This window comes from Diaphorina citri, unplaced genomic scaffold (genome assembly GCF_000475195.1).
Source record: "Diaphorina citri unplaced genomic scaffold, Diaci psyllid genome assembly version 1.1 scaffold1784, whole genome shotgun sequence".
NCBI lineage: Eukaryota > Metazoa > Arthropoda > Insecta > Hemiptera > Psyllidae > Diaphorina > Diaphorina citri.
In genome coordinates this window covers 26,216-40,585 of record NW_007379210.1, presented here as the reverse complement: position 1 = coordinate 40,585, position 14,370 = coordinate 26,216, and the positions used below count along the sequence as shown (strand labels likewise).

General features: G+C 36.8%; 1 protein-coding gene across 1 annotated transcript in view; it reads right to left on the bottom strand.

Moving 5' to 3' along the window:
- Positions 1–1,853: 1,853 nt before the first annotated feature.
- The window catches only part of LOC103517229, a gene marked incomplete at its 5' end in the record, with an annotated part of 36,271 nt that continues 23,754 nt past the window's right edge, over positions 1,854–14,370 (bottom strand). The window contains 2 exons of the mRNA XM_026829399.1: positions 1,854–1,862; positions 3,208–3,405. Coding sequence (XP_026685200.1) covers positions 1,854–1,862; positions 3,208–3,405 — 207 coding nt within the window. The remainder of the gene's footprint in view (positions 1,863–3,207; positions 3,406–14,370) is intronic.

Here is a 14,370-nt window from a genome sequence, read left to right as displayed (position 1 = left end):
ATCTTGTCTGTGAAAGATTTGACATTTGGGATTCGGATTTCAAATTCTGATGACAGGAGACAATAAATAAATCAGACGATTTGTGTGTTGACAGATCACCAAAAAATTAACAATACATGAACCAAAAGAGGATATATTCCATTTTGAAATATATATTCGTATGGTTTACGTGTACCTATATCCAATGAAATAATCAGTATGACAAAGCCTAAAGACAAAAGTTTGAAAAAAAGAAGGCCAGAAAAATTACCAATGCATGAACCAAAAGAGAATATAGGTATTGCATTTTGGAATACAAGCAATCCAGTAAAATAATCAATAAGGCAAAGCCTAAAGACAAAAGTTTGAAAAGAATAAGAAGAAGGCCAGAAAAATTAACAAAACATGAACCAAAAGAGATAATATTCTATTTTGGAACAAAAGCCATCCAATGAAATAATCAATATAACAAAGCCCAAAGACAAAAGTTACTAAAGAACAACCGAAAAAGAGCAATGAAATAGTGATAGACAACAGATACATTTCAAGTATCTAGGTCCTAAAATTCTAAAATAAAAATAATAAACATTGCCAAAGTTCGATATAATATATTTGATGTTGAGGCACTAATAAATAAAATGTCAAACGGAACACTGTAAAGTTGTAAACTGTTGAAACTTTTCAGGACACAAAACAAATTGTAGCAAATGTGTGTTTCCAGTGTGTCTGCATACAAATTCCTTTTGAACCTAATGATAGATGAAACGATCTAACAATTCTCTCATTGTCTAGTGAAAAATGGATATTGATGTCAAACGGAACACTGTAAAGTTGTAAACTGTTGAAACTTTTGAGGACACAAAACAAATTGTAGCAAATGTGTGTTTCCAGTGTGTCTCCATACAAATTCCTTTTGAACCTTTGAGAGATGAAACGATCTAACAATTCTCTCATTGTCTAGTGAAAAATGGGTATTGATGTCAAACGGAACACTGTAAAGTTGTAAACTGTTGAAACTTTTGAGTACACAAAACAAATTGTAGCAAATGTGTGTTTCCAGTGTGACTCCATACAAATTCCTTTTGAACCTATGAGAGATGAAACGATCTAACAATTCTCTCATTGTCTAGTGAAAAATGGGTATTGATGTCAAACGGAACACTGTAAAGTTGTAAACTGTTGAAACTTTTCAGGACACAAAACAAATTGTAGCAAATGTGTGTTTTCAGTGTGTCTCCATACAAATTCCTTTTGAACCTATGAGAGATGAAACGATCTAACAATTCTCTCATTGTCTAGTGAAAAATGGGTATTGATGTCAAACGGAACACTGTAAAGTTGTAAACTGTTGAAACTTTTGAGTATACAAAACAAATTGTAGCAAATGTGTGTTTTCAGTGTGACTCCATACAAATTCCTTTTGAACCTATGATAGATGAAACGATCTAACAATTCTCTCATTGTCTAGTGAGAAATGAGTATTGATGTCAAACGGAACACTGTAAAGTTGTAAACTGTTGAAACTTTTCAGGACACAAAACAAATTGAAGCAAATGTGAGTTTCCAGTGTATCTCCATACAAATTCCTTTTGAACCTATGATAGATGAAACGATCTAACAATTCTCTCATTGTCTAGTGAAAAATGAGTATTGATGTCAAACGGAACACTGTAAAGTTGTAAACTGTTGAAACTTTTCAGGACACAAAACAATTGTAGCAATGTGTGTTTCCAGTGTGTCCTCGGCATACAAATTCCTTTTGAAGCCTAATGATAGATGAAAACGATCTAACAATTCTCTCCATTGTCTAGTGAAAAATGAATTGATGTCAAGACGGAAGCACTGGTAAAGGTTGTAAACTGTTGACAACTTTTTCAGGCACACTGAAACAAAATTGTAAGGCAAATGTGTGTATTCCATGTGTGCTCCATACAAATTCCTTTTGACACCTATGATAGATGAACAGATCTTAACGATTCTCACTCATTTGTCTAGGTGAAAAATGGGTATTGATGTACAAAACGGAACAACTGGTAAAGTTGTAAACTGTTGAAACTTTCAGGAACACAAAACAAAATTGTAGCAAATTGTGTTTCAGTGGTGTCTCCATACAAATCTCCTTTTGAACCTAATGCATAGATAAACGACTCAAACAATTCTCTCATTGTCTAGTGAAAAATGGGTATTGATGTCACAACGGAACACTGTAAAGTTGTAAACTGTTGAAACTTTTCAGGGACACAAAACAAATTGTAGCAAATGTGTGTTTCCAGTGTGCTTCCATACAAATTCCTGTTTTGAACCTATGATAGATGAAACGATCTAACGATTCTCTCATTGTCTCTAGTGAAAAATGGGGTATTGATGTCAAACGGACCCTGTAAAGGTTGTAAACTGCCAGCCTAGTTAGCTTAGTTGGTAGTGCGTCTGCTTGTAAGCGCTAGGCCCGCGGGTTCGATTCCATCCCCGGGGCGGATTTTATCCTGATGGGATAATGTTTTGTTCTCGGAAACGGCTGGCTTTCTCCTATCCCTGTCCTTCCCTTCTCTCTTCGATTTCGGGACGATAAGACTATAGCAGTTACAGTTTCCCCTCTGTCAAACCTCTTAAAAAAAAGAAAAAAAAAAAAAACAAATTGTAGCAAATTCCTTATTACTTCTATGGGCCCGCAGTTCTATTGAACCTGATGTGTTTTCCCTCTGGCGTTTCCTGAAGTATTTATTGTTCGATTGTGAATTGCTTGTTTTATGTCTTGATTGTATTTGGCTTCTCTTTTGATATCGCTTGATTTTTTTTATTTACTTTTAGTTATTTGGCTTCTGGTTTGATATAGGTAGCTTGATTCTTACGCATTGGGACGAAATACTTCGCTTTGACCACATTCTTTTGCAACTCGGTCTTCAGGCCGGTATTCTCGGCTTCTTTGTGTGATAGAGGTTTACTGTCTTATATCCGCTAAGGTTTTTAGTATTGGGACTTTTTTTTAAAAGAGGTTTGACAGAGGGAACTGTAACTGCTATGGTCTTATCGTCCCGAAATCGAAGAGAGAAGGAAGACAGGACAGGAGAAAGCCAGCCGTTCCGAGAACGAACATTATCCCATCAGGATAAAATACGCCCCGGGCGGGAATCGAACCCGCGGCCTAGCGCTTACAAGGCAGACGCTATGATGGTACTTGACAGAGTATCCCGTTTGGAAAATAAAGTAATTTTATTTAAAAAGTCTTACCTGATGAATGGCAGTGGGATCCCGCGGGGTGATAGTGTCGGCGCCTATGCCGCTGTCCGGGGACGGCAGATCTACGGTTAGGCCGGACGCCGAAATGACGCTCTTCGTGTGATAGGCGCCGCTAGGGCCGCCCTGAGATCGGACATACCGCTCCATGAGGGAGCCCTCCATGTCCCCGACGTACGCTCCGGAACGCACCTGTGAAGGAGAAAGAAAATTGAATCAAATACCTGTCCCCTTGCTGGGGGTCTTTAATCCATGAGATCCGAGGTCAACACTAGTCACACCAAACTTGACCAAACTCTCCTCTCTTTTTCGCTAATATCTCGGTCACTCCACGTCAGAGTGCATCGGGGATTTGTCTATTAGTTAGAAAACAAAATTTCCTACTATTTTCACTATTATTTGACATATAACATATTTACTCAGTACTGGTCCGGAGTTAGAAGCGGATAGATTTCAGCAAGATCCAACGAAGAAGAAAAAGTTGTTCTGAAAATGCCGGCATTATACCTGTCATATATGCATTGAGGTATGTAATATATGCATCCTCTTTCCCTATCCAATACAGGAGCTGAATGCATGTGCCTCCGATAATATTTAGATAGGTGATGAGCATGCATAATCAAATTGAAGAGAACCTTCAACGCGATTCTATAAATTTGAGTTGACGTTAAGAAAAAAATATTAGAAAAGGGGGGTAGGAAGAGAAAAGGAATGTAATAGATAAGTGGAGAAAAATTGCTTTGAAAAAGAAGTGGATGCATATAAGAAAGGATTTTCAAAAGTGGAAAAAAAATCATTGAAGAAATTAGAAAAAAAAGAAACTTGAAAATCGAAAAATCTTTTAAGAAAGTAGGAAAAATTGGAAAAATTCTTATTTAAAAAAAAAGGAAGAGACAAAATAAATAATAGTCTCTGATAATATTTAGATAGGTGATGAGAGTGATGCCTTGATGAGCATGCATAATCAAATTGAAGAGAACCTTCAACACGATTCTATAAACTTGAGATGACGTTGAAAAGAAAATATTTGAAAAGGATAAACAAGTGAGAAGGGTAAAAAGAAATCACATGAGATGACATGAACCAGTAGGAAAAAAAGGCTTTAGAAGAGAAGAGAAGAGAAGAGAAGAGAAGAGAAGAGAAGAGAAGGAGGGAAGAGAAGAGACAAGATTATCGCAAAAAATAAGACCTTGTTCTTACTGCAAGAGCAAAGGGACTTTTCAGTCTAATGGTGGATTTCACCAACGACCTAATGAAAGATTTAACTAATGGGACAATTTTCAATGATAAAAAAGGAGTTTTTCATGATCCAAACAGGAGTTTTCAAAAACTCCTCCTTTTTGGATCACTGAAAACTCTTTTTTGGATGATTAAAATTCTCCCATTAGTTAAATCTCTCATTAAGTCGTTGGTGAAATTTACTATTATTCTATTTTCCTACTTACTTCTATACTTCTATTCTATTCTATTCTATCCTTTTCTATGTTCCATATTCTATTTTCCTCCCTCCATACCAAGTTCTCTTATCCCTCCATCACAATCGTTAGTAAGAACATAAATTTATTTTTATATCATTTGAAAAAGTAAAGTCCGCAGTTAGGAAAATGCTAGATGCACGGCCTTGCTAGATTTACTCCTTGTACTGAATCAGTGGTGCATCCAAAGCTGTTTGTTTGTTGACCCTCATACCGTCTGTCAGATCTGGGTCGATCGTGGTTCGAATCCCACCATCGACAAAAAATTGTACTCGTTTTTCGATTGCAAATATTTCAACGGGTTACTGGTGTTCGCAATGATTAAGGCATCGTTTTTCGATTGTAAATATTTCAACGGGTTACTTTCTGGTGTTCTCGTGTTGAGCCAGCACCTAAATGGGAAGTATTGTGTCTCTTCTCGCCCATCTGATGAGAGGCATACTACGGGATGGGCATGCTACGACACAGGCCACAAGCGTCTAATGTAGCAGTTGTTCCATTGCTACGAAATAAAAACGGCGGTGGAACACTCATCTTTTTAAAGCTTGAGACTCGGGTCTGTCAGGCAGTCTAGATTTTTCCACCACGTACGTTCCGGCTCTCTGATAGACTCAGGTCTCTGAGACCGTCGTCTTTCAGACGATCTGAGTATGAGTGCCGGGCGTAAGGTCAGCCATTCACCGTCAGGTAGACCTGACAGGTAGCCTAAGGGACCTATTTTCCCTGCCATATACTATCAGGTGTATCCTGTCCCTGATCAGGTCCACCTAATAGTGGATGGCCGGTCCAAGACCACAAGTAGATCGACATACTGTATATGGGTTTATAGTTTATAGAACCTACCTCGGTGGTGTAGTGGTCAAGGCGCTCGCCTGGTAAACAGGAGGGCGTGGGTTCAATCCCACCCGAGATATGGAATTTATCCTCAATATAATTTGAGAATTTGACCACAATAATAGTAGTAGCCTACTGCTGGAGTAAAGGGACTTTTCAGTCCTATGCGAGCAGTATAAATAAGCACTATTATTATTACCCTTTTGAAAATTATTCAATTTGGATTCTAAGTACACCAGTAGATCGGCATACTGTATATGGGTTTATGATACTTTTTGGATCACTGAAAACTCTTTTTTGGATGATTAAAAATTCTCCCATTAGTTAAATCTCTCATTAAGTCGTTGGTGAAATCCACTATTATTCTATTTTCCTACAATCTTCTATTCTAATCTATCCTTTTCTATGTTCTATATTCTATTTTCCTCCCTCCATACCAAGTTCTCCTATCTCTCCATCACAATCGTTAGTAAGAACATAAATTTATTTATAAACCATTTGAAAAAGTAAAGTCCGCAGTTAGGAAAATGCTAGATGCACGACCTTGCTAGATTTACTCCTAGTACTGAATCAGTGGTGCATCCAAAGCTGAAAATAATAAAATAAAAAAAAATGTTGCCCCAATAAGATGGCCAGCCTCTGGGCCTTCTCTTCAGAAAGGTATTTTTTGGCAGTGGGCAATTAAGCATCTAGGTGACAAATTTTGCCAACTGAAGAATTGCTGCAATTAAGTCGTTACTTTTTACGAGGACAACTCAATCGGACCCGAAAAATAGTAATAGTAATATTAATAAAAATCTTGACGGTCGCCATTTCTAACAACTGGCCAATAACTTTGTCATGATAATGGTGGCCAGAAACTTTTTTGAGCTTTAAAAAAAAAAAATAGAACTATTTCTAACAACTGGCCAATAATTTTGTCACAATAATGGCCAAGACCTTTTTTGTTTTTATTACGGACGTCTCCAAAATTCTTTTTCTTTTTTTCCATTTCAATTTATTATGATTTGAAATACATTGAGCAGGTACTTTGGACTTTCTTATTTTTTATTTACTAAATTCATTTTATTGTATTAAATTATTTTTTATATCATTATTCTTTACTATTGAAACTTACCTGGTTATGTAGGGACGATTAGATATGTAGGTACACAAAGGTTGGTAGGTCAATTTTGTTTAATTATTATTACTTCTCTTTTAAAATTTCTTCTCTTGACAGTTTCTTTTTTCAGTCTCAATAAACGCAGTTTCAAGTTGTACAGATGACTTTTTATTTATTTAATATGAAATAAATGAATGAGACATATTTCATTCTAAAGTAGGTACATTACCTATAATTGTTATTGTTATTATTTTGGTTTGTAAGAGGCATAGCATTCCGATTTTGAACCGATAAAAAGTTTTCGACATTCGGGGCATTTAGGGCATATTTATGAAAAAGCTATTGACCAAAAAGCTATTGATCAAGATGGTTATTGTAAATAAATTATTGATCAACAAAATAAAATGAATTCATGATTATTGTTTTCTTTTGATTTAGATTGGGCAATGGTCATGTCCATGTACCATTGCATTAGCAGCAATAAAAGCTCTTTTCTAACTGACGTTGTACAATATTGTATTCATTGAAATGTTGTATTTTTAATGTTATATTATGTACAAAAAAAATAAATTGAATTGAATTGAGCTCCAACGGACTCCATCTTTGGCATGGCATATCCCATATTTCAGGTGCTGAATGCAGGTAAAAAAGTTTTGGTACCTTACACATTGCTATAAAATGGGTAATATTCCAAAGTATGCCCATTTTTAAATGGTTTTATCTAACTTGGGATCTCTGTTAAAAATAAAATAATAATAAAAAAAAAAATATCTTCGAGTTATTTCGCCAATGACATCCTGAAAAATAGAGTACAAAAATGGTCTAGCAGAATTTACACTGAATCGCGTAGAAATTCAAATGCGTCTACACTAGTCAACCAAAATCGATCAAGATCAAGTGGAACCCATTAAAAATGGAGTAACGAACCCCTAAAATTAGTTCCTACAACAAAAATACAAAAGTAAATTTTTTTGGGGTCTGTCAGAGACCCTCCTGACCAGTTAAGGGTTAAAGACCAACGTATGAACGTACTCTACATACCACCTAGGTATAAAAAAAAGTATGAATAAAAACACTGTCCACAATATAGGTACCTATGTAAAAGCACGAATAAAGACATAGTTAGTACAGGCATTCCTATACATAGCATAGGCAAAGTTTACCTACAAAGCTAAAAGTATATCAGCATATGCAAATGATCAAGTGTTGCCTACGCGCATACTCACAAAGACAAGTGTCTCAACTCAAACTTAGAGCTTGGAGGGCAGAATGGCAAATATAAAACAAACTGTAACATGTGTGTGTGTCTCACTATTGATTCCTATTGAACAAATAAGTGATAAGTTCCTTTCCAACTTCCATGACTCTATTGAAATAATTCCAATTGCAAATAAAACCAAAAGGCGATTAAAGAATTCCTCTTATGGGGGCAAGGCAGTAGACTATTGAAGGAATAAGCTGTTGAAGCCAGAAACTTCTGAACTTCTCACATGGTGTCGAAAGATTAATGGTAGGGAATCAAACGAGGAGGGGTTGGTCGAAAATAAGATGGAGAGATAAAGTGAAAGGAGAAAAGAGGAAGCGATGGATAGTGTAGAGGATGGAAATGCCGGCTCCAAATAGAATTGGGAAAAGGTAGAGTAAAAGAGGAAAACTCAGCAGTAGATTTATCTTAATCTTAATCCAAAATTTGAAATCGTCCGATTGATCAGTCCAATTTGATTACTTGTTTCATTTCAACATGTGAATCCTGATATTGTGTAAATTTTAACAGCACTGTAGCGAAGGTTGAGTCTCAAATTCACAGATTCCCATTTGCTTCCGTGTTGTTTTTCTCATTTTAAAACCGTGTCATCATCTTTTGATTTTATCACCTTACATTGTACGATATCTCGAATACAATTTGATTTTAAAAATATGTAGGAAGACAATACATAGGTACCTACTTGTAACTCCTTCTTAACAATGTGTACTTATATGTGAAGTCCTAGACAGGGTGAGATAAGTGTTCGTACTCATTTACCCATTATGTACGTACCTATACGTATTTACCTCTATGTCCTCTATAGTAATAATAAGTATACTTAGGTACGTAGTTTTCCCCATAGCATCTAAAACCTGAACTAGAGGATTGTAGTTAATTTGGTTTTGACTGTTTTAAAAAAAATATCTCATGTTAAAAAATAATTTCATTAAAACTCTATAGATCTGAAATTTCACATTAAATTTCTGAACCGTATAGGAGGAATATTCTCAAAACTCTTTCTTTGTACCCACATACTCGCACAGGCAATAAATTTACTGGTCCAAAAACAGGCATTGTGATAAAAGGGTATACCTACAAGCTACAAGGGTCATAAATGCGGTCTTTCCCAAGGTTGCGGACAAATTACAAAGACTGAATTCCTATTTCCTCTTCTCTATAGTCATTCCCCTGAGTTGTGTAAGTGATAAGTATACTCATACATTTATTACTCTTATGAGAAGTCGGCGCATCTCTCTCTTTACGGTTGAGTTTGAGGCCATTTCGTAAATGCAATTTCGTCTGCGAATAAAAAACCTCCAATATAAACCACACTTATAAATCGGTTGGGTGGAAGAGCTCATTATCTGAGAATATTGTCACTAAAGCCATAAAAGTCTCGGGTACTTCGTAAATTCCAGAATTTATCTATTGCCGTGTTCAAAAGTTCGTGACCAAAATTGTACCTGGGACACCAAAATTTCAAGGATCGATGTGTCTTGGATTCAAGGAACTCAAAATTTCAAATTTCATCAAAATCGGACCAGGCAATCGCGACTGATAGCGGAACAAACACATAAACAAACATCTAAACCAAATGCAAAACGTTCGAGTTAAAACATATAGACCTTCACTTCGTTCGGTCAATAATTTTACATGCCTCCCTGTATGTATTTATTTTATCATCTTCACTCTTTACCTTCATGCCTCGTCTTTTTTTGATCACAGACATTAATTAATCAAATCGGTTATCTCTTCCGGATCAGTCGCCGAAAAAGTATAGTACCCGACCTTGAAGGAAAAAAAATAAAAATAAATAATAATAATAATAAGAAAAAAAAATAAAAAACTGATACCAAGTACTTTATCTCTATTGAAATATGAGATGAACTAGCCTGAGGCATATGTTTGTACTCGTTTTGTCTGTTGATGATTGTGGTTTTCACCATCAACGCTTAACAGTTTGAATTTAAACTGGATGAGTAAAGCCTTAGATCTTGGTTTCTGATGATCAGTTTTGTTGTGGTTTCACCCCTTCTGTCTGTCTGCTTAGGTTATTCCTCCTTTAGACTGAATCGGATTCAGTGAATCCGCGAAATCGCTTAAAGGAAAGCGGTGCAACAGAAAATGTCAATTCCGGGCATTTGATACCAACCATATTGGTTTGCGAGCATTTGATACCAACCAAACCAAATTTGGTGGTGTAGTGGTCAAGACGCTTGCCTGATAAACAGGAGGGCGTGGGTTTAATCCTAGCCGAGGTATGGAATTTCAAACTCAATATATTAATTTGAGACTTTGACCACAATAATAGTAGTAGCCTACTGCTGTATTAAAGGGATTTTTCAGTCCTACGCGAGCAATATAAATAAGCACTATTATTAACATTTAAGCACTTTAACACCACTGAAGTTCATTAATGGTGGATTTCACTAATGACTTAATGACTTAGAGATTTCACTAATGGGAGTATTTTTAATCGTCCAAGAAGGAGTTTTTGGTGATCCAATACCAAGTACCTACTTGTAATTAAATTGAGAAGGTCAGAAGTTCGAAGTCAATCTACAAAAAATATAACAGGACATCAATGATAAAGCCATGGTTTTAACTTTTCCTTTTAGGCGCTTTTTACCACTACGGACAGTAGGTCGTTTGCGCCGATGGTTTATAACATTGAAAATTGCAAAGAGAATAAAAATAAATAATGATTGACTTTCACGAGTAGGTAATTAGGTATAGAGCAAATAAGTTGGGTAAATCAAAGAGGTGTGGGTACGTCATTTAATTACTTGAAAAATATTTTCATAAGCACAGTAAAATTTCCCAACTAATAGGTAACTGTTTAAAAATTTGTGTCTAACGTATCTAATCAGATGTTTTCGAAAACATCAACTTAATATGTGTACGTAAATTCTTATGAAGAAAAAATCTCCTAATTAAGTAATGATACCTACTAACCTACTATGAACGTCAAAATAAAAGTACCATCACGTAGGTAGGTTAAATCAACATTTATTTGTTGAGCTTTCTTATTTATAGAGGAACAGAAAGTTGACCACAAATAAAATTGGGTATGAAGCAGTAAGAGGAGTAGGAGGAGAAAAAAGGTTGGTCAACCACACCTCTTTATTATCTACACCACCGAGGCAGGTGATTTAGTGGTCTCGTTTGGCGGTTCAAGACGATCCAATTAAACATGGAACCAAATTCGACCGAAATTTCGGAGTCTGACGTTCAGTAAAGGAGAAAAATGAAGCTCGCCCCCAACCCTCCGCCACCCCCTTAAATACGACCCTAACCTAACCTAATCTAATCTAAATACGACCCTAACCTACCAAAAATGTAGAAGCACCAACTTTTTTTCTAGCATTTCCAAAATACAAACCATCCCCGAAATTCAGCAATTCTGCCCTCCCCTGCTAATTCTTCCCTCTCCTCTGGATTAATTCCAGTCACTCCTCTTTTCTTTCTACAATTTCCAAACCGTTCTAATAGGATCGATCAATCCTTTGATCTTACACCTACTTAATATGGCCCAATCGGCCATATAGTGTGGCCACTCATTATAACACACTCAGAAGCAGAACGACACTTTTTGATTGAAACATCCAGTAGGTATATCTTTCAATTACTCGATCAATTCCCCTTTTTTGCAAACCACCCTTTATTTCCAATCTCTTCATATATCTTTTTCGAATTGACCCAGAGTTAATGGCTGAATTACACGAGGCGAGGGCACGAGGCTTAATTTTCCTTGTTGTAGCGGTGTAGCTCCACCGAGGGAGGTTGTTGGTCTCCGGCCAAGATTACTTGTCCCGCCCCGAACCGCAGTCAACCATCATGAGGACCTGTGCTCTGTACTTTTCCTTTGAATCATGATAAACCCTTTGTAACCTCCAGCTAGCTTGTTAGGGTTTGGCTGCTCTTATCCCTATTTATAGTCCCACAGCAAGACACTGGTCTGCTCCCTGTTTAAGGTCCCCTAGCCAGACCCTAATATCGATTCAAATCTTCTAGTTGAAATATGAAACGCTCTATACCTAATTCTACATAGTTGTAAAAACCTACCTTGTGCTGCCTGTATTTGTACACCTTCTTTTTCAAACACCCTATACCCTATAGGTATTTCAAACTTTTTCTTTTTATAGTCCCACAGCAAGACACTGGTCTGCTCCCTGTTTAAGGTCCCCTAGCCAGACCCTAATATCGATTCAAATCTTCTAGTTGAAAGATGAAACGCTCTATACCTAATTCTACAAAGTTGTAAAAACCTACCTTGTGCTGCCTGTATTTGTACACCTTCTTTTTCAAACACCCTATAGGTATTTCAAACTTTTTCTTCTGGTGCATACGTAGCATGACCATCCCGTAGTATGCCTCTCATCAGATGGGCGAGAAGAGACACAATACTTCCCATTTAGGTGCTGGGTTCAACACGAGAACCAGAAAGTAACCCGTAAATTATTTGCAATCGAAAAACGAGTACAAATTTTTGTCGATGGTGGGATTCGAACCCGGGACCTTCTGCATGGCAAGCAAGCACGTTACCACTACAAATTTTTGTCGATGGTGGGATTCGAACCCGGGACCTTCTGCATGGCAAGCAAGCGCGTTACCACTGGACCAACCGTTCTGATTTTGTAGGGTTGGCATTACACTGATAGACCTGCTTTTTGTCTAGTTTTAAAAACGACTCGTCTTTAAAAAAAAAAAAAAAATCGAACATAATAGTTTTACGGTTCCTATGAGGACTGAAAGGTTTGATGAAGATCTTTATCTTTGGAAATCATCAAAAAACCTTAAAACCCAGACGAGATAATGAATTGGATAGGGAAGAGCTTGTATATTTAAATGAGGAACGAACAACGTTTTGTGTATAAAAATATTTGTTGGATATCCACAATCCACATCTTTAAAAACACAATATCAGTCGCGCTTCATAGAGCAGGAAAAATGAGGACCAACGGAATTTTTCTTTTTCTTCTACGACTTCTAGATACTTGAGATCGGACATACCGCTCCATGAGGGAGCCCTCCATGTCCCCGACGTACGCTCCGGAACGCACCTGTGAAGGAGAAAGAAAATTTGAATCAAATCCTGTCTCCTTGCTGGGGGTTTTTAACGCGTGAGATCCGAGGTCAACACTTAAGTCACACCAAACTTGACCAAACTCTTCTCTCTTTTTTGCTTATATCTCGGTCACTCCACGTCAGAGTGCATCGGGGATTTGTCGATTAGTTAGAAAACAAAATTCCCTACTATTTTCAATATTATTTGACATGTTTACTCAGTACTGGTCCGGAGTTAGAAGCGGATAGATTTCAGCGAAGAAGAAAAAGTTGTTCTGAAAATGCCACATACCGCTCCATGAGGGAGCCCTCCATGTCCCCGACGTACGCTCCGGACCGCACCTGTGAAGGAGAAAGAAAATTGAATCAAATACTTGTCGCCTTGCCGGGGGGTTTTTAACCCATGAGATCCGAGGTCAACACTAAAGTCACACCAAACTTGACCAAACTCTCCTCTCTTTTTTGCTTATATCTCGGTCACTCCACGTCAGAGTGCATTGGGGATTTGTCTATTAGTTAGAAAACAAAATTTCCTACTATTTTCACTATTATTTGACATATTTACTCAGTATCGGTCCGGAGTTGGAAGCGGAGAGATTTCAGCAAGATCCAACGAAGAAGAAAAAGTTGTTCTGAAAATGCCTGAAAGTTGGAGTGGTTCTGAAAATGCCATCAGGAGATGTGCGAAACATGTCAACCATTGTATAATTTGTAATCTTTGTATAGTAACCCCTATGTATCTATTATAAATATACAATCTCAAATAGTCCAAGTCAAGTGAAGACATAGTTTATTCAATTCCACCTCTAGTTATAATGCTACTTGACAAAGTATCCCCTTTGGAAAATTGAAAATATTGAAGAAGAAAAAGCTCGGCTCTTATGGGTTAAACAGGGAGCTTGTCTGGCTGGGATACCGGGGTAGGGCCTTTAAACTAGGAGTATACCAGCCTGAAATTCCCCTTGGTTAACAGAAATTCAAAAGGGGAAGCTAAAGCAACCTAAGTCAATTCTTTCGTTCAATAGTAAAATATGCATTAGTAAAATATGTTCTAAAATATACAATAGTAAAATATGCATTATACCTGTCATATATGCATTGAGGTATGTAATATATGCATCCTCTTTCCCTATCCAATACAGGAGCTGAGTGCATGTGCCTCCGATAATATTTAGATAGGTGATGAGCATGCATAATCAAATTGAAGAGAACCTTCAACACGATTCTATAAACTTGAGTTGACGTTAAGAAGAAAATATTAGAAAAGGGGGGTAGGAAGAGAAAAGAAATGTAATAGATAAGTGGGGAAAAATAGCTTTGAAAAAGAAGTGAATGCATATAAGAAAGGATTTTCAAAAATGGAAAAATCATTGAAGAAATTAGAAAAAAAAGAAACTTGAAAATCGAAAAATCTTTGAAGAAAGTAGGAAAAA